Source organism: Manis pentadactyla, chromosome 5 (assembly GCF_030020395.1).
Source record: "Manis pentadactyla isolate mManPen7 chromosome 5, mManPen7.hap1, whole genome shotgun sequence".
NCBI classification, from domain to species: Eukaryota; Metazoa; Chordata; class Mammalia; order Pholidota; family Manidae; genus Manis; species Manis pentadactyla.
The window spans coordinates 5804785-5830476 of record NC_080023.1 but is presented as its reverse complement, the minus strand read 5'-3'; the positions used below and the strand labels follow the sequence as shown (position 1 = coordinate 5830476).

General features: G+C 51.9%; 1 protein-coding gene across 2 annotated transcripts in view; it reads left to right on the top strand.

Annotated features, from left to right (window-relative positions):
• The window catches only part of STK32B (serine/threonine kinase 32B), a 298005-nt gene that overhangs the window by 260861 nt on the left and 11452 nt on the right, over positions 1–25692 (top strand). Inside the window, exons 7-12 of one of the 2 annotated variants that reach the window (XM_036921133.2) lie at positions 2537–2640; positions 9478–9594; positions 15559–15684; positions 19120–19251; positions 20229–20293; positions 21160–23704. In XM_036921133.2, coding sequence (XP_036777028.1) covers positions 2537–2640; positions 9478–9594; positions 15559–15684; positions 19120–19251; positions 20229–20293; positions 21160–21163 — 548 coding nt within the window. In that variant the 3' untranslated portion in view covers positions 21164–23704. Of the gene's footprint in view, positions 1–2536; positions 2641–9477; positions 9595–15558; positions 15685–19119; positions 19252–20228; positions 20294–21159; positions 23705–25692 lie in introns of those variants that run through there. The other variant, XM_036921132.2, reaches the window with a different exon arrangement.

The following is a 25692-nucleotide window of genomic DNA, read 5'->3' as shown; positions in this document are numbered from 1 at the left end:
GCCTAAGAGGGTGGTGGGACAAGATCCCTAATACAGCCCCTGGAAAACTGGTTGCTGTTATTCACTCACCCACATGTGGAAGGGCGGTAACAGGTGAGCTGTGTACCTGTCCTTCCAGCTTTAAACCTGAACCGTGCTCTCACTTCTAAACACTATGACCCGAAGCCACAGAAGTGGTAATTTTGGTGGCATATGGATTATGCAAGCATGTTTATATTCTGTCATCAGCCCCAAGTGTGCAGGGGCAGAGGGAATGTCAGTGCCTCTGGGAATGCAGTCATGTCTGCAGACATTTATCACTCGATTGGTCATGACAGTCAAGACATAGTCAGTCAGCTGCTGCTCTGAATGGGCTTGGGGCTGCCCAGCATGACAAGGATTTATGGGGAACACCTTGCACACACAGCCATCCCTGCACCCGTGGGTGGCCTCCTGCACTGTCTGAGCACACGGGCTGGGCTATCCCACTCCTGGAAATGCGTGGAACATGCCATGTGGCCCCTTTCCTCCCAGGACCCTCAGCACAGAGGGACAGGAGCACAGACTGAGAGGCAGGGAAGGAAGTCCCTCCAGGTTGGAGCTAAGTTTCAGGCTCACCGTGGGATCCAGGCAGGATGCAGAATCGCATAGCCTAGGGCCAGTGCCTGCTAGGAAATCAAATCTTTGCTCACCAAATGCTTAATGAACAGATAAGATCACCACCTTTGGAGTCAGGCTGATCTACCATGTACCTGAAGCAGCAGACAAAAAGATGACTAAAAATGCAAAACCTCGGCTTTGGAGATAGATCACTCATGAGGTCACAGGGCTTCTGGGTGACTGGGTGGACGGGGAGGCTCAGCATGACACAGAGGGGAGGCTTGAATGACAGTTCTGTCATTGGAACCATGCCTAAGATTTCTAGAGCATTCACTACGAGCTGGCCAGGCAGCAGGCGAGCACATTTTACAAAACTGAGGCAAAGAGAAGTATTTTGTTAACCTCAGCCTCAGCCACACTGACCTGCTTCCCACTTCCCAGCATGCCTGTTGGCTTCCTCGTGAGGCTCAAATAACCCCAGGGAACATCTTCCCAAACTCCCCATCACACCTTCCCCCTGTGTAGACTGACCATGTGTTGATACAAATGAACCTCATTTCCCACAGGGATTCAGCCTGTGCAGCAGGCACCCCTCAGCTTGATGTGACTTTCTCAGCTGTGTGACTTCCTTCACACCACTACCCCTCTCTGAACCTCACCTGTAAAACGGGTCAAATAATAACATGACCCTGGCTGTTGTGAAGAGGAAAGGAGAACCCTCAGGTGCCCTATAAAATGTGGGGTAACAGAATGTCGCTAGAGGGCAGCTGGAGTTTGGCCACGGGTCAGATTCAAGTGTCCAGCTGCCAACCCATGAGCCCAGGCCCGAGTGTCCCCTGGTTCCTTGTCCTGCCTCACCTGGCCCTTCCAGGGTCCACCCCAACCAAGAGCCAGTCTGAACACTGAGCCCGGCGTCTTCAGCCACCACATGGCGTGGCTCCAAGGCCCAGATCGTGGCCACTGTGATGACTGCAAAATGGAATTCTGTCTATAAATTACTTTGCTAGAAATGACCAACATTTCCCATAATTCTCCTGGAAGAATATGAGCAATGGGGCCCTAGATACCATCCTGGCCTAGCAACTGGGACTGAGGCCATGAGAGTAACCCACCAGCCAGCCCCTCAGAGAGCGCAGGGCAGGGGCCCCCAGTACCCTGAGGCCCAGTGTCCTAAAGAATAAGCGTCCAACACACTTGGGTTCCATCTGCACTTTTTTCAATGGAGGTGAAATTCACATAACACAAAATTAACCGTTTTAAAGGACCGATTCTGTGGCATTTAGCACATTCACAATGTCATGTAAGCACCTCTTCTGTCTAGTTCCAGAACATTTTCTTCAGGCCAAAGGACACCCATTACACAACTGCCCCCTGTCTTCCCCTCCCCCAGCCCCTGGCAACCCCCAGCTGCCGTCTGTCTCTGCGGGTTTCCCTGTTCTGGGCATGTCTTATTAGAACCCGCCAACGCTGAGGTGACATTGTCCTGAGATAGACAGCAGAGGCAGAGGGCTCTCATCGCCCCTGGTTTGCAGGACCCCTGAGCCGATGCTGGTGCCAAAGCAGAGTGACATTTGTCAAGGTTCTCAGCCCCTTGGGGATGCAGCCCTCTCATCCTGCGTCAGCCCTTACCCACCTGTCCCCACGCCGGGCATGCCCCACACTCTGCAGTCCGCCTCCCCCGGGGGCTTGCTCCAGCTCTCTGCTAGCAGAGGCGGCCCGCTTGGAGCCTCCCACCTGTATCTGCCCCCAGGTGTCACACAGTGTTTCCTGGGATGCCAGCGACTTGGTCTCCAGCCGGCTCCTGGCTTACACACAGCAGGAACCCCGTGGCACAGTGGATGGAGCACTGGCTTTGCCATTGGAAAGGCTGGGTTCCTGTCCCCTTGTGCCCTTGCTAAGGGCTGGTGAGTGTAAACTGTGACGTGCAGTGACATTCTCTTTGTCCTGTCTTTGGCAGCCCCAGAAGTGTTCCAGGTGTATGTGGATGGAGGCCCTGGGTATTCGTACCCCGTTGACTGGTGGTCCTTGGGTGTCACGGCCTACGAGCTGCTGCGGGGCTGGGTAAGACGTGCACCAGTGTGGTGAACACAGGGGCCCTGGGGGTGGGGAGGGTGCTCAGATCCAACCAGGCTTGGCTGGAGCCAGCTGGCCATGCAGCTGGGAAGGCCCCGTGGTGCTGGAGAGGAGCACGGTATGAAGGGCCGGAGGCCCCCGGGTCAGCCCTGATGGCCTGTGTGCCAGCTCTAAGGACCCCGAGCTTTGGAAGAATCGTGGGTGAGCTGCTGGCCCAGCCGCCCTCCTCCACCCTGCTCACGGGGAAGGGCTTGTGCAAAGGTCAGCATCTCAGACCCCTGAAGCACCTTGGCCTCAAGATTTCAAATGCTGTCCTGTCAACCCACAACATGACACGTCCGTGCCTGACTGTCCAGCTCGATTTGAAGCCTTAAATGTAAGGACCATGCTCTTTTCCCTCTTTTTCTGTTCCATACTTTCCTCAAATAGCTCAGTGCCCTATAAAAATGGGGTGTTCAGTATGTGCTTTTGTTTTTATTTCATGTAAAAGTAATAGCTGAAGATAGGTAATGGAGCTGTTTCATAACTAATCAGTGGTATTTTTATTTTAGCAGAAAGAATTATGACAAACTAATTTTAAGGCATGTTTTCTTTGCACAAGTGTTGTTTGAAAATGATGGCTCCGTTTAGGGGAGATCGTAACTTTCGGCCTGTTTCCTGAGCGGAAGTCCCCTGTGCCTCTGTAGCAGGTCACTGGGTCTGCGTGTTCCTCCCGTTACAGCTCAGCGCTCAGCACAGAGCCCATTGGCCTGCAGTTTTCATTGTTGTACAGTCCTTTGTATACATGCGCATACAGGCCAGGAGACAGAGCGCCCCTGAGGGCAGGATTCCCCACCCCCACCCCATGCGTGTAGTAATGGGTGATCAATGAACAAATGAACGGCCATGAGAGCAGTTTGTCAACTGTCAAAGCTACGCAAGTGAAAACGAGTATTATTATTTTTCACCCTGTAGTTTAAGTAAGTATTGTCTACTGTTGATTGCAATAACTTCTTCTGAATTCCTCAAAAATGTTATTACTGTACATGGTGTTTTTATAATGCAAAAGAGCATATATGAACTCATTACTTTTCTCAGGGACAGAATGAAAAAAAAATGCATCTCCTGCAGGCTTACTTACTCTTGGTTGGCTCCTCTGCCGTCCACCGGTCCTGTTGATAAACATGACCAGGGGAAGAGTATGGGGGCCCCTGATGTTGTATGAGCCAGAGGACACAGGCATCCGCCAGACGCGGGTTATTGTACGTAATCAGTCATACAAACAACCTAGGCAGCAGTGGCCCTAAGCATGGCTGGGAGGTGGTAGCACACAACACATCCTCTGCCCTTCCTCATGGGTCAAAACAGTTAAAGATATCACTTGGCAAAAAACCCCAAGGATGGAGTGGTTTCTGCTGTTTCAAAAATAAACTGTTTCATTTTTAATTCATCTGAGTTTTCTGCTCAAACGTCCGAATGCTGCGTGCAATGGAAGGCGGAGAGGCAGATGTTGGCTCAGGGCCCTTGGCGTGGGGACAGAGTAATCGCATGGAAGAACATCTGTGACGTGATAGTGTGAATCTTTCTAACAAATATCTTGGCCTGGCTTAGTCTTTGACCTGAAGCACAATGGGTTTAATCAAATAATTTATTCTCTGTTTTTCATTCTGGAGACAATTACATTTAGTGAAAAAGCTGTGTGGAAAAAACATTCATATTTATCCATGGAGTATGTACATTTAGAAGTTACTCTTCCTCCCCCAAATTCCCCCATCATGTCCCTGACCAGTGACCATGCTTCTGTTCCTTTAGGCCCTCAGGATCCAGGGAGCTTCTTACCTCCAAAAGATGAAAGTCATAATGGGAATTTTCCAGGATGTATTCAAGGATCTTAAAGTTGGAAAGAGATATGAAGGGTGGGGACCTGATAGTATTAATACAGTTTGTTGGCCAGGGACCCAGGGAGGCTCCAGGCCTACCCCAGAGAACATCCATCTCTCCCCAAATGCTCTGCAGGGAGAGCAGAGGAAGGGAAAGTCCTTAGTGGGCTTGAACTCCCAGTGCAGAGGATCCCATGAGCCTGGCTGGATCGGGGAGCCTGCCCTGGGGGCATGGGTAGGATCTCAGCCCAAACTGGATTCTCAGGTCTCATCCGCATAGGCCTGCTGAGAGAAAGGCAAAGTTCCTTTCAGAGCACATTTACCCTGGTCACCCTGGCGCTGGGACCACAGTCCCTGGAAAGAACACCATGGGGAGAGATGTGAGAAGGGGGTTCCCACCCACAGGACGCAGGGATTCCATCCAGCCATCGTCCCCCTCCCACTAACCAGTCTCCTCAATGGCATCCCTGACAGATGGCCACCCACCTGTTCACCGGTTGCCCTCAGCGTCAGGGAGTGCCTTACCTGTAGAGAGAGCCTGTTGCATTTTCGACCCCTCTAATGGAGGGACGGTGTCCCCTCACTCACCTGAAAGCTGCCCCCTCATATCAGAGGAAAGATCTTACAGGAAAGCACATGTTCAAACCCTGGCTCTATGAGGTGCCCCTTCTGTGATCTTAAGCGAGGCCCATAAACAGACCGAGTGCTCAGAATCCTCATCTGCTAACTGAAAAAAAAAATTAGTAATAATATCTATCCAACAGGGTTGCTTTGAGAATTAAGTGACTCCGATGATGTGAATTACCCAGTTCCGGCACTGATAAATTAATGACTGACATTTGGTTCATGTCACCAACCTTCACCTTCTCACTGTGAGCCCTCCCCCAGGCCTGCATCCTTCCCAACTTAGCACTTCTCAGCACTGGGGCTGAGTGGGGCTGGGGTTCTCCTGGCTACTGACCATTAGTGGAAAGGCCCAAGGCCCATGAGCAGAGGCCTGTGTAGCTATCCACACTGGGTGAGTTTCCATGCTTAGTCGCTGACCTCATCTGAGCCCCGGCTGCCTCTTTCATAAAATGGGGTTTAGGAGGCCAACCTGCAGGGTCTCTGTGGGGACTATGTGAGAAAATGTGGGCAGAGTGCATGCAGTGTCTGCATGCAGGAGGCATGCTGGTTGTTAGATACCTGTGCACATGGTGATGACTGAGTCTGAGACAGGTCGATGCAGGTAAAATGCTGATGACCTGTTCTTGGAGGAGCCTGGAAGACTATCTAAGGGAGGAGACATGCAAGGTGGCTCACATATGAACTGCTGGAGGGAACAGTGTGGGCGCTGATGGGGGAGGGCAGCCGAGGCTGACACGGCAAGCATTTTAGACTGCCCAGCAGCCACAAGGACAGTCAGGGCGCAGTCTGCAAAAGACCCTGAGGTCAGCCGGAGGCACCTGGCTTTACCCTGTGGGCCGGGTGGTGCTGTGCATAAAGGTGACAACATGGTGGTTAAGCAACAGTATTCTTTGGAATCATGTATTTCTGGGCTCCCTTCCTGGCTCTGCTAGATGATCTGGGGTCAGCCTGTTTCATATCTGTCGAATGTGGGGAACAGTAGGTACAGGTCCAAAGTGCATGTTTCTTCAACTTAAGCACTGGACATTTGGGGCCGGGTAATTTTCGTGGGGTGGTGGAGCAGAGGGGGATTGTCCTGTACAATTTAGGATGTTTTGCAGTATCTGCATGCCAGCAGAAGCCTCCCACACCCAGTTATGACAACCAGAATGTCTCCAAACACTGTCAAATGTCCCCCAGGGTCACACTGTCCCCACTGAGAACCACCATCATAGAGTAATCAAGAGGACTGAGTGAGATCCTAACACTAGGCTGTCGACGCATTGCACAGTGCAGCCTTGGGAACCCAAACTATGGAGCCATGAGGACTTCTGCCCTCTCTGCTCACCCCAGCCACCTCCCTGATCTGGGGTTACCTGCTGCCTCTGACCCCAGGCAGCACTTCTAGTTGGGGTGGGTCACAGAGAAGTTGGGAGTGCAGAGAGGCCAAATGAGTAATAGAGGGAGGGTGTGTGGAGCTCTCCCTGGAGGCCAGCACGCAGAAGTGAGAACCCCTAGGGGCACACCCGCTGGGTGGGCAGCCTCCACCGCAGAAAGGAGGAAGGTGCTGCTGTGCAAACCCAGAGAAGGCGAGAGGTGGGGTCGAACACCACCTTCTTGGCCCTTTGTAAAGCAGACGGAGAGAGTGCTGTGCCCCGAGTGAGAAACCTGGTAGGGAACGGACTTTGTGATCCACCACCCCCTTTAGGTTTTCTCCATAAAGGGAGGGAAAGACCTAGGATTGTTCATCATTTCCAGGCTGTGTTCCCTGGACCTGTAGGTCCCAGCCGAGGTGATTCAGCAGTTCCAGAGGGGAAATGTCTCTCTAAGGTTTGGAGGTGTACTAGCCGGAGGCAGTGTTCTTCACTTGCATCTATTCTGTGGGGTGGGGTGGGGGAGGCAGATTTTGAGTAGAAGATTCGGGTGCAAAAACATTGAATTAGATGGTCTCCAAGGCCCAGCAGTTAAAATAACAGGTCTACGGCATTCTTTTCTTCTTTGTTCCATTTCCTGGTAAATTGCCATTTTGTGTAAACTGAGTTTCCTGGAACAGAGACACATCTGCCCTCCAGAATGGGTACATCCAGTGCCCTGCTGTTAAAATCGCCCACGCCAGCAGCCCATGTCATTACCTTACCTTATAAATACCCCTGGATTTTCTGAGTCAACACATCCTAAGGCCAGTGAGTGAGAACTAAGTGTCAATAGAATTCTTTCCCACAAGCAGACAGAATATGGATCTTCGTATTTGCCAATATTCTTGTAGAAGGACCTGGATTTCTCCACAGCTACGCAAACAGATGAGGGCTGAGCCTGGAGCCCAGAGCTGCAGAGCTCATTCTAGGCACGGGGTTCCAAATTGTTTCTAAATATATTCAACTGTTGTATTGGCCTCATGGCTTCATATAGTTCTCTTGATCATCATCATTAGTTTTATTGGTCTGGTTCCCTCCAGAAATGGAGAGAGTTACAGGGAAATAGTGGCTCATTTACAGGTCTGACGGCAAAGCAGAATGAGTGAATGCCGAAAAGGAACTTGGGAATGAAGTGTCAGTGATAAGAAAAGTCTTCCCGTCTTTGCCGGCTGGTTCTCCAGCTGGGTGCTCAGGTCGTGGGCTCTGGCAGCACTGGGGAAGGAGCAGCCAGGGAGAACCTGGTCTCTGTGGGACATTGGGAAGGCCGCCTTTCCTCTCCCAGCCTGTTTCCCTACCTTTAAAATGAGGAGTTGAGACCTCACCATCTCCCCAGGTCCCTCCTGTGGCAGACAGGCTTCCAGAGTGAAGCCGTGACAGGTGGGAGGAATGGTTTGAGAAGCCGAAAGATAAGAAGGAGCCTTCCTAAGTAGTCCAGAAACTGAAGTCTCAGCCCCAGCCTGTCTCCAGGTGGTGCCCCTGATCTCTGCTTTCCCTGCCTCTCTAAGGCAGCACCCTTCCACCTGTCGTATGTGCCCAGCATCCCTCCCCAGCATGCATCCCACACCCATAGGCCCTTGCTGCCCGGCGCCCTTGGCAAGCTCAGTCAGGCAGGGACCGGTCTGTCCCACTCACCCCAGAGCCCCAGTCTACAGGGGGTGTTAGCACGGCACGGGGACGCCTTGAATCAAAGCTCTGCATGTGGACAGCAAGGGTAGTTATACTCATTTGTTCAGGCAGCTGTGCACCACAGGCCGGGCGGCTTCGACAGAAGCCTCTTCCCTCAGTCCTGGAAGCTGGAAGTCCGAGATCAACGTGGTGTCAGCCAGGTCGGATCCGTCCGAGGTCTGTGAGGGAAGGCTCCCCCTGGCCCACAGATGGTGGCCTTCTCTGTTTGGTCACACAGTCTTCACATTGTGCATGTCCCTCTCTGTGTCCTAGTTCCTACTTTTTATAAGGTTCCCCTGTTTATAAGGACTCCAGTCATACTGGATCGGGGCTACCCCAGTGACCTCATGGTAACTTGATTACTCTGTAAAAACCTCTCCAAACAACATCATATTCTGAGGTACTGGGGTTTAGGACCTCAACATATGCACTTGGGGGTACAGTTCAGCCGTGACAGTAGTGGTGGGGACAAGCCCTGGGCTCCTGCTGCCTGGGCTTTGCCCTTGGTGCCCACTTTCCGGCTCTTGGGCGTGGGGCCTCTGGTCCACGTATTCACGGCAGCGGACTCAAGGGGGGGCCCTGTGAGTCACCGAAGGCTCCCAGTTAATGCTTGCTCTCACCAGCCTGAGGATGGAAGTTGTTGTCACTGGTGAAGTGAAAAGCGGTCCTGCCAATGCGAGAGCGGGCACCAGCTCGGGGGGGAACTCAGAATGCTCATTCCTGGAGCCGTGCTCCTTAAATTAAAAAGAAAGTGTTTGAAGAAACATCTTAAAATGAGGGGATATCCAGCGAATTGGTCTTTCCAGGGAGCCCACGAATTTGGTTTTGCTCTGCCTGTTATGGGGCAGAAGGGGGAGTGCCCGACTCAGTAAACAGATGAGGGAGGAGGCAGCCAGTCAGGAAATGGGCACACCCTGTGGGCAGACAGCTTTCCCAGGGGACCCCTCTTTGGGGGAGATAAAGGTGCACCTTTGTTCCAGGGAGTTGTAGCCCCTGCACCAGGGCTCAGGACCCCATAGCTCCTGGGCTGGCGCTGCCTTCAGTCTGTGCTTGTGGATGGACTGATTCATCATCCCTGTCGTCCTTGCTGGATGGCAGACACTGTTCGGGGCCCTGAGAGCCCAGAGGTGAACCTGCAGGATCCCCGCTTTGAGGAGCCCCCAGCAGGAAGTCCACCTGCTCTGCAGTGAAGAGTCCACTCCCTGGTAATCACACTGTTCTAACCCAGGCAGGTGTCTTCCCGCCAGTTCGCTGACGCCTCCTGTTTTCCTTGCCTGCAGAGGCCCTATGAGATCCACTCGGCCACGCCCGTCGAGGAGATCCTCAGCATGTTCAGGGTGGAGCGCGTCCACTACTCCTCCACGTGGGGCAAGGGTATGGTCGCCCTGCTGAAGAAGGTAAGCCTGGGAGCTGACGGTGTCGTGCGGGACGAGGCACGCTGCGCAGCAGGGTGAGGGTGCCAAGAGGCTCAGCAGGGAAGTGGTCGGGAAGGTGGGCCTCTGCCGCGCATCTGAGGCTGCCCATCTCACACACAAGCTCACAGGCCCCCTGACGGTGGAGCAGGGCCTGGAGTCACACTGGTTGCAGCGAAGCCCCAGGCTTCCTAATAAGCAAACAATTGATGTATAGGCCTTTTCAAAATTTTTGCTTTAAATGGTCTTTTCACTTGGGTATCTCCTGATTTTTTCTGGGAAGCATTGCTCTTAGGATAAAGCGGTGGTTCTCAAAGTTCACCCCTCGACCAGCAGCAGCAGCAGCTGGAAGCCTATGGAAATCAGATTCTCAGGTTCCACCCCAGACCTTTGGAATCAGAAGATCTAGAGGTGCAGCCCCATGTTTTGTGTTTTGAGAATCTCTCTGGGTGGTTCTGATACCCACTGGACTTTGGCACAAGCAAGAGGCCATAGTGCCCCCCGTGGGAGGCTGGCATCCAGCCGTGCCCACTAGGAACCCCCACAATGCACAGGGTCAAGCCTTGCTCAGTTGACACCCAGCCATTCTTTTTTTTTTTTTTTTTTTTAAATAATTATTTTTTATTGAAGGGTAGTTGACACACAGTATTACATTACATGAGTTTCAAGTGTACAACACAGTGGTAGAACATTTATATACATAATTCTACGTTCCAGCTATCACCCTACCAGGCTGTTACAATATCTTGACTATATTCCTTATGCTATACATTACATCCCGGTTACTAATTTATTTTACCATTGGAAGTCTGTCCTTTTTTTTTTTTTTTTTTGGTGAGGGCATCTCTCATATTTATTGATCAAATGGTTGTTAACGACAATAAAATTCTGTATAGGGGAGTCAATGCTCAATGCACAATCATTAATCCACCCCAAGCCTAATTTTCATCAGTCTCCAATCTTCTGAGGCATAACAAACAAGTTCTTACATGGAGAACAAATTCTTACATAATGAATAAGTTACATAGTGAACAGTACAAGGGCAGTCATCACAGAAACTTTCGGTTTTGCTCATGCATTATGAACTCTAAACAGTCAGTTCAAATATGAATACTCATTTGGTTTTTATACTTGGTTTATATGTGGATACCACATTTCTCTCTTTATTATTATTATTTTTAATAAAATGCTGAAGTGGTAGGTAGATACAAGATAAAGGTAGAAAACATAGTTTAGTGTTGTAAGAGAGCAAATGTAGATGATCAGGTGTGTGCCTGTAGACTATGTGTTAATCCAAGCTAGACCAGGGCAATAAAACATCCACGTATGCAGAAGATTTCTCTCAGAACAGGGGGGGTGAGGTTCTAAACCTCACCTCTGTTGATCCCCAATTTCTCACCTGATGGCCCCCCTGCGACTGTGCCTGTCTTAGGTTGTTCCTCCCTTGAGGAATCTTACCCGTCTCTGGCTAACCAGTCATCTTCCGGGGCCATACAGGGAAATGTGAAGTTGGTAAGTGAGAGAGAAGCCTTATTGTTTGAAAAAGTTAGCTTTTTACTTCTTTGCATATTTATGCCCTGTGGCTTCTATGCCCAGCATTTGTCTTGAGGTATCTTTACCACTTGGAAGAATTATGATACTCGGTAAATTTGATATGAGGCACGAATTCTATTTAAGGGTTGTAATTAGGAAGGAAGAAGAAAAGCTATAGAAGTAGCAGGCGGAAGAAAACATGGGAAGATTGATTATTTCTTTGATATATCTTCTTGTAGAGTAACTTCAGCATGTATAGGTTTTAAGCTACTACTTAAATTGCGCACACACATTAACATAATAGGAGTATAGTTACATAACCAAAGCATATCTGTAATTACCAGCCATCTGCAGTGAAACCAAGAAAACCAGTTAGGCACCTTAGGCATTTGTGAAAACTTATCTATGATATGGTGGATATTGTCCAACTGAACTTGAACAGTCTGAGAGAAATCAGACAAATTAAAACAACCCATTCCTGGGGACTGTTCACATGCCATATGTTCTTTTAACAGTAAATAGTTTGTAGTTGTAAGACTTTGGAGCGCTACAATTTGCACTTCTCCAAATTCTTGGTTGAGTTCCAACAGTATAGATCCAGTCCAATTTTGTTGTTTTACTGTATGCACAGGCCAGCTTAGATATCTCCTTCCTCATTCCCATGGCAAGTCCAGGAACTGGTGGGATGAGTGCATCTACAGCTGTAGCAGTGCGTGGATCTTTGTTGGGGTTTTTTGATGATCATCTTCTGGCATGAGTCTTCCAGAGAGTGCAGATGTTGGAAGTTCTTTTTCATATCGTATCTTAGTTCATTTTCGGGGTAGCCCAATTAGGCTTTGATCCTCTGTATAAACACAAACAGACCCTTTGCCTACACTTTTATATGCCCTTTATACCCTTGTGTAGAACTCGTTGGAGGTTACCACACAGGAACTGCCCTTTTTTTTTTTTCTTTGTTTTTGGTATCACTAATCTACACTTACATGACGAATATTATGCTTACTAGGCTCTCCCCTATACCAGGTCTCCCCTATAAACCCCTTTACAGTCAGTGTCCATCAGCATAGCAAAATGTTGTAGAATCACTACTTGCCTTCTCTGTGTTGTACAGCCCTCCCTTTTCTCCTACCCCCCCTTGCATGTTAATCTTAATACCCCCCTACTTCTCCCCCCCTTATCCCTCCCTACCCACCCATCCTCCCCAGTCCCTTTCCCTTTGGTACCTGTTAGTCCATTCTTGAGTTCTGTGATTCTGCTGCTGTTTTGTTCCTTCAGTTTTTCCTTTGTTCTTATATTCCACAGATGAGTGAAATCATTTGATATTTCTCTTTCTCCGCTTGGCTTGTTTCACTGAGCATAATACCCTCCAGCTCCATCCATGTTGCTGCAAATGATTGGATTTGCCCTTTTCTTATGGCTGAGTAGTATTCCATTGTGTATATGTACCACATCTTCTTTATCCATTCATCTATTGATGGACACTTAGGTTGCTTCCAATTCTTGGCTATTGTAAATAGTGCTGCAATAAACATAGGGGTGCATCTGTCTTTCTCAAACTTGATTGCTGCGTTCTTAGGGTAAATTCCTAGGAGTGGAATTCCTGGGTCAAATGGTAAGTCTGTTTTGAGCATTTTGATGAACCTCCATACTGCTTTCCACAATGGTTGAACTAACTTACATTCCCACCAGCAGTGTAGGAGGGTTCCCCTTTCTCCACAGCCTCGCCAACATTTGTTGTTGTTTGTCTTTTGGATGGCAGCCATCCTTACTGGTGTGAGGTGATACCTCATTGTAGTTTTAATTTGCATTTCTCTGATAATTAGCGATGTGGAGCATCTTTTCATGTGTCTGTTGGCCATCTGTATTTCTTTTTTGGAGAACTGTCTGTTCAGTTCCTCTGCCCATTTTTTAATTGGGTTATTTGTTTTTTGTTTGTTGAGGCGTGAGAGCTCCTTATATATTCTGGACGTCAAGCCTTTATCGGATGTGTCATTTTCAAATATATTCTCCCATACTGTAGGGATCCTTCTTGTTCTATTGATGGTGTCTTTTGCTGTACAGAAGCTTTTCAGCTTAATATAGTCCCACTTACTCATTTTTGCTGTTGTTTTCCTTGCCCGGGGAGATATGTTCAAGAAGAGGTCACTCATGTTTATGTCTAAGAGGTTTTTGCCTATGTTTTCTTCCAAGAGTTTAATGGTTTCATGGCTTACATTCAGGTCTTTGATCCATTTTGAGTTTACTTTTGTATATGGGGTTAGACAATGGTCCAGTTTCATTCTCCTACATGTAGCTGTCCAGTTTTGCCAGCACCACCTGTTGAAGAGACTGTCATTTCGCCATTGTATGTCCATGGCTCCTTTATCAAATATTAATTGACCATATATGTCTGGGTTAATGTCTGGATTCTCTAGTCTGTTCCATTGGTCTGTGGCTCTGCTCTTGTGCCAGTACCAAATTGTCTTGATTACTATGGCTTTATAGTAGAGCTTGAAGTTGGGGAGTGAGATCCCCCCTACTTTATTCTTCTTTCTCAGGATTGCTTTGGCTATTCGGGGTCTTTGGTGTTTCCATATGAATTTTTGAATTATTTGTTCCAGTTCATTGAAGAATGTTGCTGGTAGTTTCATAGGGATTGCATCAAATCTGTATATTGCTTTGGGCAGGATGGCCATTTTGACGATATTAATTCTTCCTAGCCACGAGCATGGGATGAGTTTCCATCTGTTAGTGTCCCCTTTAATTTCTCTTAAGAGTGACTTGTAGTTTTCAGAGTATAAGTCTTTCACTTCTTTGGTTAGGTTTATTCCTAGGTATTTTATTTTTTTTGATGCAATTGTGAATGGAGTTGTCTTCCTGATTTCTCTTTCTGTTGGTTCATTGTTAGTATATAGGAAAGCCACAGATTTCTGTGTGTTGATTTTGTATCCTGCAACTTTGCTGTATTCCGATATCAGTTCTAGTAGTTTTGGACACCCAGCCATTCTTACTGAGAGTGCCGTGATGCCCATCATCCAGCAGCTCTGGTTGAGGGCCTGTTGTGTCCTGGGCCCTGCCAGGTGTCCCTCACATGGTGGCTTTTAGTCCGCACAAGCCCCGTGAGCAGAAGACTGTCATTGCCCCCATGTTAGAGATGAGGAAACCGAGGCTCAAGAAAGTGAAGTGAGTCAGTACCACGGTTGGCAGAGCACGGGCAGGATTGGAAGCCAAGCTTCCGACCTCCAGGTGCCAGGCCCGACTCCCTACATGGCTGTAAGTGACGTGTTGAAGTTCTCATTAGTCACGTGACATCAGCGGACATTCGCCACCTGGTCCTGAGAAGTCAGTGGTCCTTAACCCCAACTGCTGACTGCAATCCCCCAGAAGCCCTATGCACATGCCAGGGCCTCCACCTCCCACCCCCCGTGCGTCAGCACCCAGTGAGGTGGTGTCTCTGTTTAAATCTGCACCTGCCATTTGGGGGCAGGCCCTAGAGAGCAGCCACCATGCTGAGAGCCAGGACCGCCAGGTGTCCCTCGCTAGGTGTGACCCCTACCACTGGCTGGGCAGAGCTAGGAGATTTCTGCAGATTTCTGCAGTGACAGGTGGAAACAAACGCAGGGCAGCTCCCCCCTGTTGGCAGCTGGGTGACACACCCTCCCTCAGTGTGTGCAGGTCCTTAGCCATCCCCTTTGGGTCTCATCCCACCATGAGGTGGAAGTGGACAAATTACCATATTCTTGCTGCTTTCGGATGAGGAACAAGCACAGAGCCCTCAGCAGCTCCCCAGGCCACCTGCTAGCGACTGGCCAGCCCCCCACTGAGGCCCCATCCTGCGTTTTAGCCCAACTGCTCTTTGCATTACATGAGCCAGAATGTCTCTGAAGGCGGAAGCCCCATCGGATGCAAGGTGATACTCTATGGATGCTTTTTATACTGTATCACCCCTTATTAGCAGAAATTCTAATTGAGGAGCTAAAAATTGTTCCCTGGGCTACAAATGAGGCCAATCCATCAGGCCACAGAGGTCACCTCAAAGCTGTTCAGAGATTCATTTTATTACAATTTTGACCATCCCATCACCAAGCTGAGAGTCCCAACACAAGGTGGCTGATTCTGTTTATTTTTAATTGGAAGCCTCTGCAGACATCAGTGACAGGCAGCGTGTGATGGGGCACGGGACCCCCAGGGGAGCACGGTGGCTGGAATCTAGTCCTGCCCTAGAGCCTCTGGCTGGATGACCTTCCGGAAGCTGCTCAGTCCCTCCCCGGCTATAAAGAGATGCGCGTAGGTGACGCGTCCAATGACAGCAGCCAAGACAGGGTACAACAGTAATGGAGCAGAGGCGCGTCCACTTTCCCTAGCGCCCCCTCAGAGTCCCTGCTAGCCCCAGTGGGGTGCGCAGCTCAAGCAAGCACGTTTTCTCTTTTCCCACAGCTCCTGACCAAGGACCCCGAGAGCCGCCTGTCCAGCCTCGGTGACGTTCAGAGTGCCCCCTACTTGGCCGACATGAACTGGGACGCAGTGTCTGAGAAGGCACTGATGCCCGGCTTCGTTCCCAATGTGAGTGGAGGTCCCGTCGTTGGCCTGCCACCCTTCTGCGGGGTCCCCTGACTTGGTGCTGAGGAGGGCCCCAGAAGCTAGCCAGTGAGGCCCTACTGGCTACGCCCCTTGGGCACCAAAGGGTCCAAATTTCAATGAGATTCAGGGTGGATTTGGACCTAATTTCCAACTTTCCATCTGGGAAGCTTCCCTCTTTGTAGCAGGTCCTTGTGGGTTCAAAGCCCCCTTTCTCTTAATTGAATCACCCTCACTGTGTGCACAGGTTCAGCTGCCGGAGACAGTCACCCCACTGTGTGCACAGGTCCAGGGTGCACCCGCAGGCAGGCCCGCCTTGTCCATCTGGGAAGGCTGGAGCACAGTTGCCTGCCTGGTGGAGGTGGTGTGAAGGAGAGAGGCCTCACTACAGGTCCAGAGCTGGCCTCTGTGCCACCTGTCCCCACCTCTGGTGTCTGCATGGACTCAGGTTCAGAAAGCAGAAGAGACTGGCTGGTGCCTCTCAGTGTAGGTGGGAGCCCCAGACGCCCAGAGTGGTGTTTTATGTCGGATCATGTTAAAGACTTCTGGGGCTCCTTTTGCTGCAGAAACAGTATTTCCCCAAATTGGTTTTTCTGAGAACCCAAGGCCTCAGGTTTACTGGACAGTACAGAGCATGTTCTCTGAATGCAGGTCCCCCACAGCCCGACCTTGCTCTAGACTCAATCCTCTGAAAGCAAAGCCTGGGAGGCACTAGCGTTTCCACATCTTCCCCCAACAAGCCGTCTAGCGCAACAGGGTCCCCAGCCCACTGCCCACTCCCTGTGGGGCAGGCCCTGGCCCAGCGTTCACGGTGCTCCCCGCTATCCTCCAGGCCTGGCCTCGCCCTCCTCCTGCCTAGCCCAGCTTTCCTTAGGGCTTCCCCCCAGAGGAAGCCTTCCTTGACCCGCTGCCATGCCCCAAGGCTGCCTCAGGTTCAGAGGGCTCCCCGCCTCCTCACTCACCCTCCCACAGCCGTGAGGAAGGAAGGGGTGTGAGAGTGAGGGGCCAGGCAGGCTCAGCAGAGGGGCCCTTCCCCTGCTCCCACCGTGACACTGCGGGGGCTTTGCCTGGCTGACCAGAGCTCCACACGTGTTTGTGGTGAGCGAGGGGCGCGTTGTGTGTATGTGGGGGGCGGGGTGTAGTGTGCACATGTGTAGATGGGCGTGGTGCACTGTATGTGAGTGGTGTGAGGGGGGCTGTGCGTGTGTGTGTTGTCTACAGGTGGGCAGGCGCCCTTGGTGAGAGCAGAGTCAGCTGCAGAGGGAGTGGCCCCCTCTGTAGGGCAGGGAGGCTTCCTCTGGGCCCATTTCCCACCACACTTCACGGGCAAGTGAAAACGAGTCAGTAGTAGGGAAAGCATAGACTTCAGTGGCATCCATCCTTGCCCCCTGTCTTCAGTGAGCACCAAATATGCAGACAGGTGTGTGACACGAGGTGAATCCCCAGTAAAGGGCCCGGTGCCCGTTGTCAGGGAAGCTGCCCACTAGAGCAGGGCTCAGCTGTGCCACCACCGGCGTTAGAGCCAATGATTCTCGGTGGGGGGGGCTCTGCACCGGAGGCCGTTCAGCAGCGTCCCTGGGCTCTACCCACAAGGCACCAGTAGCCTCCACACATTGCCAGCTCTCCCCTGGCAGCCTCTGGACCAGGGGTTTGTGCAAACAGGAACAAATAAATACACAATGGCGCAAGCAGTAACCCAGGGCTGGGTCCCAGAAGGAGCCCACAGGCTCCGGCTGCTGGAGCAGAGCCTTGGAGATTGGCTTCCACCTCTGGGATCTCAGGTGTGCTCAGGAGCTGAGGTCCTTAGCCATAACTGCGGTGAAGGGAGAGACCCCTCGTGGAGCTTGAGAAGAGTAAGTGCCAGGAGCCTCGCTGAGGTGCAGAGCAGGGCCTGGCACGCAGTGGACCCCCAGTAATGCCACCCGTGTAGCTGCCATTTTAATTAGTAAGCCCATCCAGGTCTTTTCTCCACTCCCCTGGCTGACTTCCCTCCAAATGCACGCTCTGGAAATTCTGCCAGGCTCACACCGGATAGACAAAACCCAGCCACCCTGGGGCAGTCCTCCACACGGGGCAGATTGCCCAAGTAATTCTTTCCCTTGTCAAGTCTGAGCCTTCCCCACAGCTGTGTGCCTGATGCCCCGGGGGCCCTCAGGGCCAGTGTGTGACCCTGTATGTCAGGGGCAGACACCTGCCCTCCAGCCTTCGCCTGCTGCTCCTCCCCAGCCCTGCCTGAACACGCTCATGCACACTCACACACACACACAAACACACAGACAGAGGACCCCTGCTTCGGCCACACCCAGACACCTGCACTGTCCCCTCTGGTCATGCTCCAAACCTGTGCACACACAGTGTCCTCTTCTAGGGAAGCCCACGCTCTCCTTGTCCACCTGGCAGTTCCCTGCAGCCCCCCACGCAGCATAAACGCAGTGACCGGCATCTGGGGGTGGGTGGCCTCAGTAACCACCTCCTGGGTAAGAGGCAAGCTCGAGCACGGCCTCTCTGAGACACTTCCCCAGCCCGCCGTCCACCTCCTTACCTAGGGGGACTGCAGCCTCTCAGGTCCCCCCCGGGGCAGGTGGCTAGGTCTATGTAAGTGGTCAGTAACATTCTGTTACAGAGCATCTGCCATCCCAAGAGAGTTGGCGGGTGGGGCCATGCAGTGTTGTCTGGCCTCTGCCTGCAAGACCCTAGAGCAACGGGTAGCTCTGGAAGATGCTAGAAGGCCACAATGTGTGCTTGTCACACGAGTATGAATGATAATAGCCAACAGAATTGAGTGTGTCCTCCTACCAGGCACTGTCTGAAAATTCCATGCCCAGTATCTCATATAAGTTTCACGGGAAAGTGGGTCCTGTTCGTATTCTCAGCAAGTTATTCTCAGGTTAAGTAACTTGCCCATGATTGCTCAGTGAGAAAGTGACAGTCAGGGTTTGACCTCACACAGTCTGGGTGGAGAGCCTGCGTTAGAATGAATGAATGAATGAATAGCACGTAAGTCAGGCCAAGAAAGACTTGGGCCCCAAATCCCAAATTGGGCAGATCTGGGCCAGAATGGCATTTTTAAATTAAATTACTTAAAATGATATTTACAGAAAAGATAGTAATGATGTGAGAATGTGAGTATGATAAAAACAAATGAAAAAATCAGATTGGGAAACCGAACTCAGCCCCAATGACCATGCCTAGGAAAGGAGACAGAAAGCGTGTGGGTGTTAACCAGGGCTTGGCCCCGGGGGTGAGTGAGCAGTGTAGGCAGTGAGAGTGTGCTCTTTCTCGTCATCAGGAAAAAGAGTGCAGTGGACGTGTCTCACAGTAGTCGTAAATCGCCACTTGCTGAGTGAGCGAATGGATGAAAACAGTTCAGTGAGGGGCGAGGCAAAGCCAAGCCATGTTTTCTTTTGCACTTCCTTGCAGAAAGGGAGATTGAATTGTGATCCCACATTTGAACTTGAAGAGATGATTCTCGAATCCAAGCCACTTCACAAAAAGAAGAAGAGGTTGGCCAAGAACAGGTCCAAAGACGGCCCAAAGGACAGCTGTCCGCTGGTGAGCCCTGTCTCGGGAGCAGAGGGCAGGAGGACAGGAACCTGAGAGTCCAGGGCACATAATCAAGCCCAGCCACTTTGTGGCCAGTTGGAGGCCTGTTCCTCCCCCTTTCCAAACACCTTCATTTGCAGTGATACAATGCCTCCACGCAACCAGTGGTCTCTGGCAGCGTGGAACTGTCAAGGCCCCGGGAGTGTGCACACCTCGCTCCGATCGTCCACATTACACTCCCCCTAGTGCAGGAGCCTCAGGGGTCTCGGGACAGGAGTGGAAGAAACAATGCAAGTGACATCAACACTGGGCACAATGCAACCCACATAAAAATATATTTCAAATTGCATTTACAACCACGTGAATACTGAGATGAATATAACTTTCAATGCTAAACGCTCATTTTTTTAATGCTGGTTTTAAGAGAAATGAAAACTTCTTGGAGCCACCTCACGTAGTGTGGATCCCAGGTTCTGCACCCTGTGAGCCTGGGAACCTGGCCTGGAGAGGCCTGAGCACGTGTCAGTGAGGGCGCACAAGGGGCTGGGGTCTGCACACACATGCAGTGCACACCCGTCGGGCGGCCTCTAAGGCGTGTATCACAGAGTACCTGTGAGACAGCGGCCTTGGCACCTGTTCGTGACGAGAATGAGCACCTTGGCATGCTGCTCTGAAATGTCCCCACCCCCACCCCACGCTCCTTCATTAGGCCTAATGAACATTCGGGGGATCAGGAAACCAAGCTCATGATTTCCAATCCATTCCGTTGGAACATGGCTTTTAAGTTGGACTTAATGGCTTAGAATTGAGAAAAACATCTCCCTCTGCCAGGCTCCCCTTGGCAAGCCGCCTGCACAATCAGGGCTGCTGCAGCCGCCCAGTTGGTCCCCAGCCCCGAGCACCCACAGTCCGTTCAGAGCCACCCGCTTGTCATTGCCTGGATGGTGCTGTGCGGTTCACAGTCACCTCTCTCTGCTCTCTGACAGAACGGACACCTCCAGCAGTGCTTGGAGACCGTGCGCAAGGAGTTCATCATATTCAACAGAGAGAAGTGAGTCCTCCCCCAGCATCCCCTGGGCAGAGCCCGTGCAAACGACAGGGGATCTCCCTGGGAGAATCGCGGTCCCCAGCCACCCAGGGAAGCCAGCCACGGCGTGGGAAGGGAGTGGCAGGCGGCCCGTGTCCTGATCCTGCCTCTGCCACATGGTCTGGGCAAGGCGCTGACGTCCCCTCTCTGGACCCCAGGGTCTTCATGGGAAATGGGGTAGCCGCCCCAGCAGGGCGCTCTGGCACACGGGGAGGCTGGCGCAGAGAGGAGGCTCATGGGTGGGAAGTGCCTGAGCTTGGGGACGACGCTGCCTTGGGTCAGTCCTGGCTCTGCCTCTGCCAGGGTGACTGGAGGCACGCCAGCTACTTAATTTCACCGAGCCTCATTTTCATCATCGACAAAATAGAAATCGCTCCCTTGCAATGTGCTTGTTGTAAGATTAAAAGAAGCAATCAATACAATACCTGGCATGGTAGGAGTACGCAAAAACCCCCATTAGGTGATGATCTAATGGGGCAAGGGGGTGTGGGCTGTGCGGGGACCCCAGCATCATGGGCTGGCAGCAGGCAGGACGGCACAGAGTTGGGAGGGACTGACTGGTCAGCAGCAGAAGCAGAGGGCCCAGGCTTGGTCCCAGCCAACATTCCAAGCCGGGGCTCATCCTGCTGTGACTGGTTAGGGGCAGGGCAGGGGTGGGTTCATGGGGTGGGGGCTGATGCCCAACAGGCAGGCCTGGCTGCAGATCAGCCCCATTTGACCAACACTGAACTATGCCCTCGGCTTGCAGAGACATCAGATACGCTTTCTGCCCTCCAGGAGGGCCTGGTGGATAAATATCATGTTGACCAGTATGCATTTTTGGCTCACAGCTGATGACAGCTGCACAGGGGACGCGTGTTATGGAAAAGCACAGCCCAGGCAGTGGCTCCACAGCAGGTGCCAGCTCAGCCTGGTGTCAGAGAAGCTTCCTGAGGCTCCCCGCCCAGCTGAGCCCTGCAGAGCGAGGAGGAGAAAGGAGTGGAGCTCCAGGAGTGAGGACAATGCACAAAGAAGCAAGACGGCATGGCAGGCCTAGGGGCCTGCAGCTGGTTAAGAAGTTTGAATTAGCAGAGCATGCACAGGTCGGGCAGTAGCAGGTGGTGAGGGACTCAGGGCAGGGTTAGTTGGGTTCAGCCAGTGGGCTGGTAGGCAGGGCAAGCCCCCTTCCCACTGAGGTGCCGGGGCAGGTGAAAGAGACAGCAGCCTGTCATCAGTGCTGGGTGGCTACAGCTGTAGGGCCAGAGGCCGCCCAGGTCAGCCCGGACACACACACCAGGCCGGGGCAGCGAGCCTCACCCACTGGGAACCACATCGGCTTGGTCCGCTCTTCTGGCCAGCAGAATGGGAAAGTGCAGCCACGGCCCATCAGACGCGGGGAAGGTGGGGGCTGACGCGGTGAGTGGTTTCAGAGCTTAGCAATTGCCCTGCATCCCTGTCTGCTCCGAGGCCCGCCGTCCCTTCCGGGCCTTAGAAACCCAGTCCCGGGAACTTCTGCTCACACTATGTTGGGCACTTTGGACCTCAGGCTCCAGGCGGCCCTGACTCAGCCCTTCGTCACCCAGGCATGGACTGAGGGGTCCTCAGAGAGGGCATGGAGGCAAATGTGAGCCGGCATAAGGGCTGATAACCCAAGTGGGTAGCAATTGTGTTCCGCATTGTGCTGTGTGCCAGGAGATACTTCAGTTTGGAATCCGAAGAATCCAAATTGTTTCCTTTTAAAAGAAAATGAAAACGAGATATCCCTCCTTGTATCATTTAGGGGTCGCATCTGGCTGCTTTTAGCAGAAACACCACTATACAGTAGCTTCAACCAATTAGATGTTCTTTCTCACTTGGACAGTGAATTGATCAGGCAGATGTAGCAGGCTTGCCCAGCTGTGCTGAGGACCCCTTTGAGATTTGTGGTCATGGATTCGCACGGAGGCTGGCACACTTAACAGGAAGGAGTTGGCAAAATGAAGAAGGCAGGAGTTGTTTTCCAGAAGGGGGAGTCAGGGATCAGCATATGGGAAAGGAGGAGGCCTGGACCAGGGTGCCCTTAGGGGAATTGTGGGCACGGGGTCTGAACTGATCTTTCATCCTCACCTCTCTGCCTATCTGAGGCGCTCCCGCAACGGTCTGAAGGCTGATAGGCTACCTGCCAGAGCTGATGTCCCCAGCCTATGCCCACCCTCCATGCAGGTGGAAGGCTGGCGTGTCCCACCAGGATGCTGTCTCGGCATCACAGTGACACCCCCATGTCCAACCATCCCTGCTCCACAGCGTGCATGGGACAGGAGTCACGTTGCAACCACCTGGGCCTACCTTTTGCTGTTTCTCATTTGTATAGATGCCTATGAAAAGTCCATTCATGAGCACAATGTGCCCCAAACCAAGAGTTTTCCTTTTAAACCAAGAAAAATGTGGGACCTATTTATGCTGCCCCTGTCCTGCAGTCCTGTGTCTGAAGCACCTCCTGTGTTGGCACTTGAGTAGCTAGAACATTAAATCAAGTACTTTCATATTTGACATCAGCTGGGTGGCCAGTGGACTGATGGTATAGGTGACCTGGGACACAGATCCAGGTTCTCCTTCGTACTTCCTGGGGCCACACTGTCCTGGCATCCCCCGGGGGTCGTCTCCTTTCATTCCCCGCCTACCTGGCCATCAGCCCGCAACAGACTGGTCCTGCTCAACGTGTGGCTGGTACAGGCCTCTGCTGTGCAGAGTCCAGCAAAACCTGACTCAGAGGCAAGCACTGTGGCCACCAGAGTCACATCCGCATCACCTGGGGAGGGGTAATAGCATTCAAAGTTGCTGCATCTGCTGTGGGCTGAATTGTGTTCCCCCAAAGATCGGTTGGCGTTCCAGTGCCAAGGACCTCTGAATGTGACCTTACTTGGATACAGGGTGTTGCAGCTGGAACTAGGTAAGGTGAGGTCATACCAGAGCAGGGGACCTTTAATCCAGTATGACTGGTGTCCTGATAAGAAGGAAGAGACACAGACACCCAGGGGAGGTGATGTGAGGACAGAGGCAGGAATGGTAGCGATGCAGCTAAAAGCCAAGAAACGCCATAGATTGCCGGCGGCCCCGAGCAGCTGCAGAGGGGCCTGGGACGAATCTCCCTCACCGCCTCCAGGAGCAGCCAGGCCTGCAGGCTGCGCTAGTTCAGACTCTGGACTCCAGAACCGTGAGAAGATAAATTCTGCTGTCTTAAACCTCCCAGGCGGTGGGACCGCATTACATCTGCCTCCGGAACCTAAACAGCAGCCTTCCGACTCAGCAGCTGAGAGAGCAGGCCTAGGAATCTGCATTTCAACATGGACTTCGAGCTATTCTGATGCCTAATAGTTTGAGAACTTCTGCTGGGAGAGTCCAGGTGTTCCCAAGCTGCATCCTAGGCTGAGTCACAAGAATCCTCTTCCCAAACAGGAAACCCTCTAGCCCTCTATCTCCTCCCTTGCCTGGGGGCCGTCACCTTCACCTCTGAGCCCTTGCGAGCTGAAAGATGCTCCTGAGGGCCTTAACTCCCCTGCACAGCTACCTGCCTCCTACGCGGACCGAGGTGCTTCCTCAGCTAGAAAAAGCTCAAGGACAGAGAGAAGGCTCCCCCCACCCATGTGCGATGAGGAAGACCTCATCGGCTGGCAGCGCCGAGGGCACACGGGCAGGGCATCACTCCAGGCAGCTTCGGCAGGAGAATCTCACTCAGTCCTTTAACAGATGCACCATAGTCCTGGGCTGGGCCCTGGGGCACTGAGGTGACTTCGCAGGGCCTGTGACCTCAGGATGCCCGCAGCCTGCAGGGGGGACGCTGGGATGCAGGCATGCACGGGCCACTGTGGGCCATGGAGGTGGAGCCCTGGGTCTGACCTCTCTGGACCTCCGTTTCTAAACAGAACAAAATTAAAATTAGCACTGCCTAATATTTTGGAAGCACACCTTATTTTTGGTTAATAGCCTCAGCTGTCAAAAGGCCACCGAGCCAGGTGGAGCATTGCTTGGGGGGCCGGTCCAGGGCTTTGAAGGCCTCGGCAGCAGAAGCTTCCGTTAGTTTGAGAAATGCATCACGGTGCTTGTCCTATTTTTGGCTAAAGATAAGAGCAAAGATGATTTTCCAAAAGGTCTTTCCATCTTAAAAATATAACACTGCATTTGTTACACATAATAATACTATTAATAATAGCCAATATTTGTACATGATTTTATGGTTTTAGATCATGTTCCTTTAATCCAAAATTTCTCAACCTTGTTACTATTTGATGACTGTCAACATCAGTTTTTTTGATGTGGAGATGGTCTTGGCTGTTGCAGGATGTTTACCTGCATCTGTGGCCTCTACCCATTAGATACCATCAGCACCTCCATCCTTGTGACAACCAGAAAGGGCCCCAGACATTGCCAAATGTTCCTCAGCAGGTGAGTGTCCCCCAGCTGAGAAGGACAGCTTTAATCCTTCCTCACCTTACTTTCCTGAGGTTGCTGCTATTCGCATTCCCAGGGTCCTGCAGCTCTTCACTGAAATACAAGGTACTTGAAATCCGACCTTCCATCCCCTAGGTTCTGGGCTCTTTCTGCTGCACTGCTTTCTTCCCGTTGTTCAGCAGATGGTTATTCAGCATCTCCCCAGGGCCGGACGCAGGGGACACAGGAGGGGCAAGGACCCTGTTCTCACGGGGCTCACACCCTGTACTCTTGGATGAGCCCCGTGACTGGAAGGAAGGGATTACTCTCCGGAAGTGGCACCTTTGCGATTTCTCCCGTGTGCATCCAGCTGGTACAGCGGCTTGCACGGGCAGGTGGCCACTAAGGCACATTTTTACTGGGTCCCCACTCTATGCCACTGCTCTGTCTATCCAGCCAGAGCACCAGGAGAAGGCAGGCACAGAGCAGGTTGAGGGCACACGGCTAGGAGGCAGTAAGGCTGGGGTTCCGTGGAGGCGGTCTGGCTCCAGAGACCAAGCACTATTCAGAATGCAAAACTGGCCCTCACCTTGCACATTAAAAACAAGGAATCACAGCCAGCCCTGTACACACCATCTGTTGGTGAAACCGGACATTACGGGTGCACAATCATACGAATTAACATGACAGCAGTGTGTCCTTACTCCTCGAAAGAAAACGCAACAGCAGAAAGCCACCCCTTCACCTCCCACCAGACCCAGCACTTAGCCCAAGGCCATGGGGAGGTAAACAATCACCACATCTCAGTTTGCTGACTTCATCTGCGCCCCCTGGGCAGTGAAACAGGGATGATCCATCATGACCTGGAGCCACTCGGAGCTGGTAGTAAAGAAGCCTGAGGGTGTCATTCATTTCAGGCTTGGGAACCAATGAAAGGAGCAGGGTGTTATCCTGCTACTCTGTGTTGTGAGCATGGT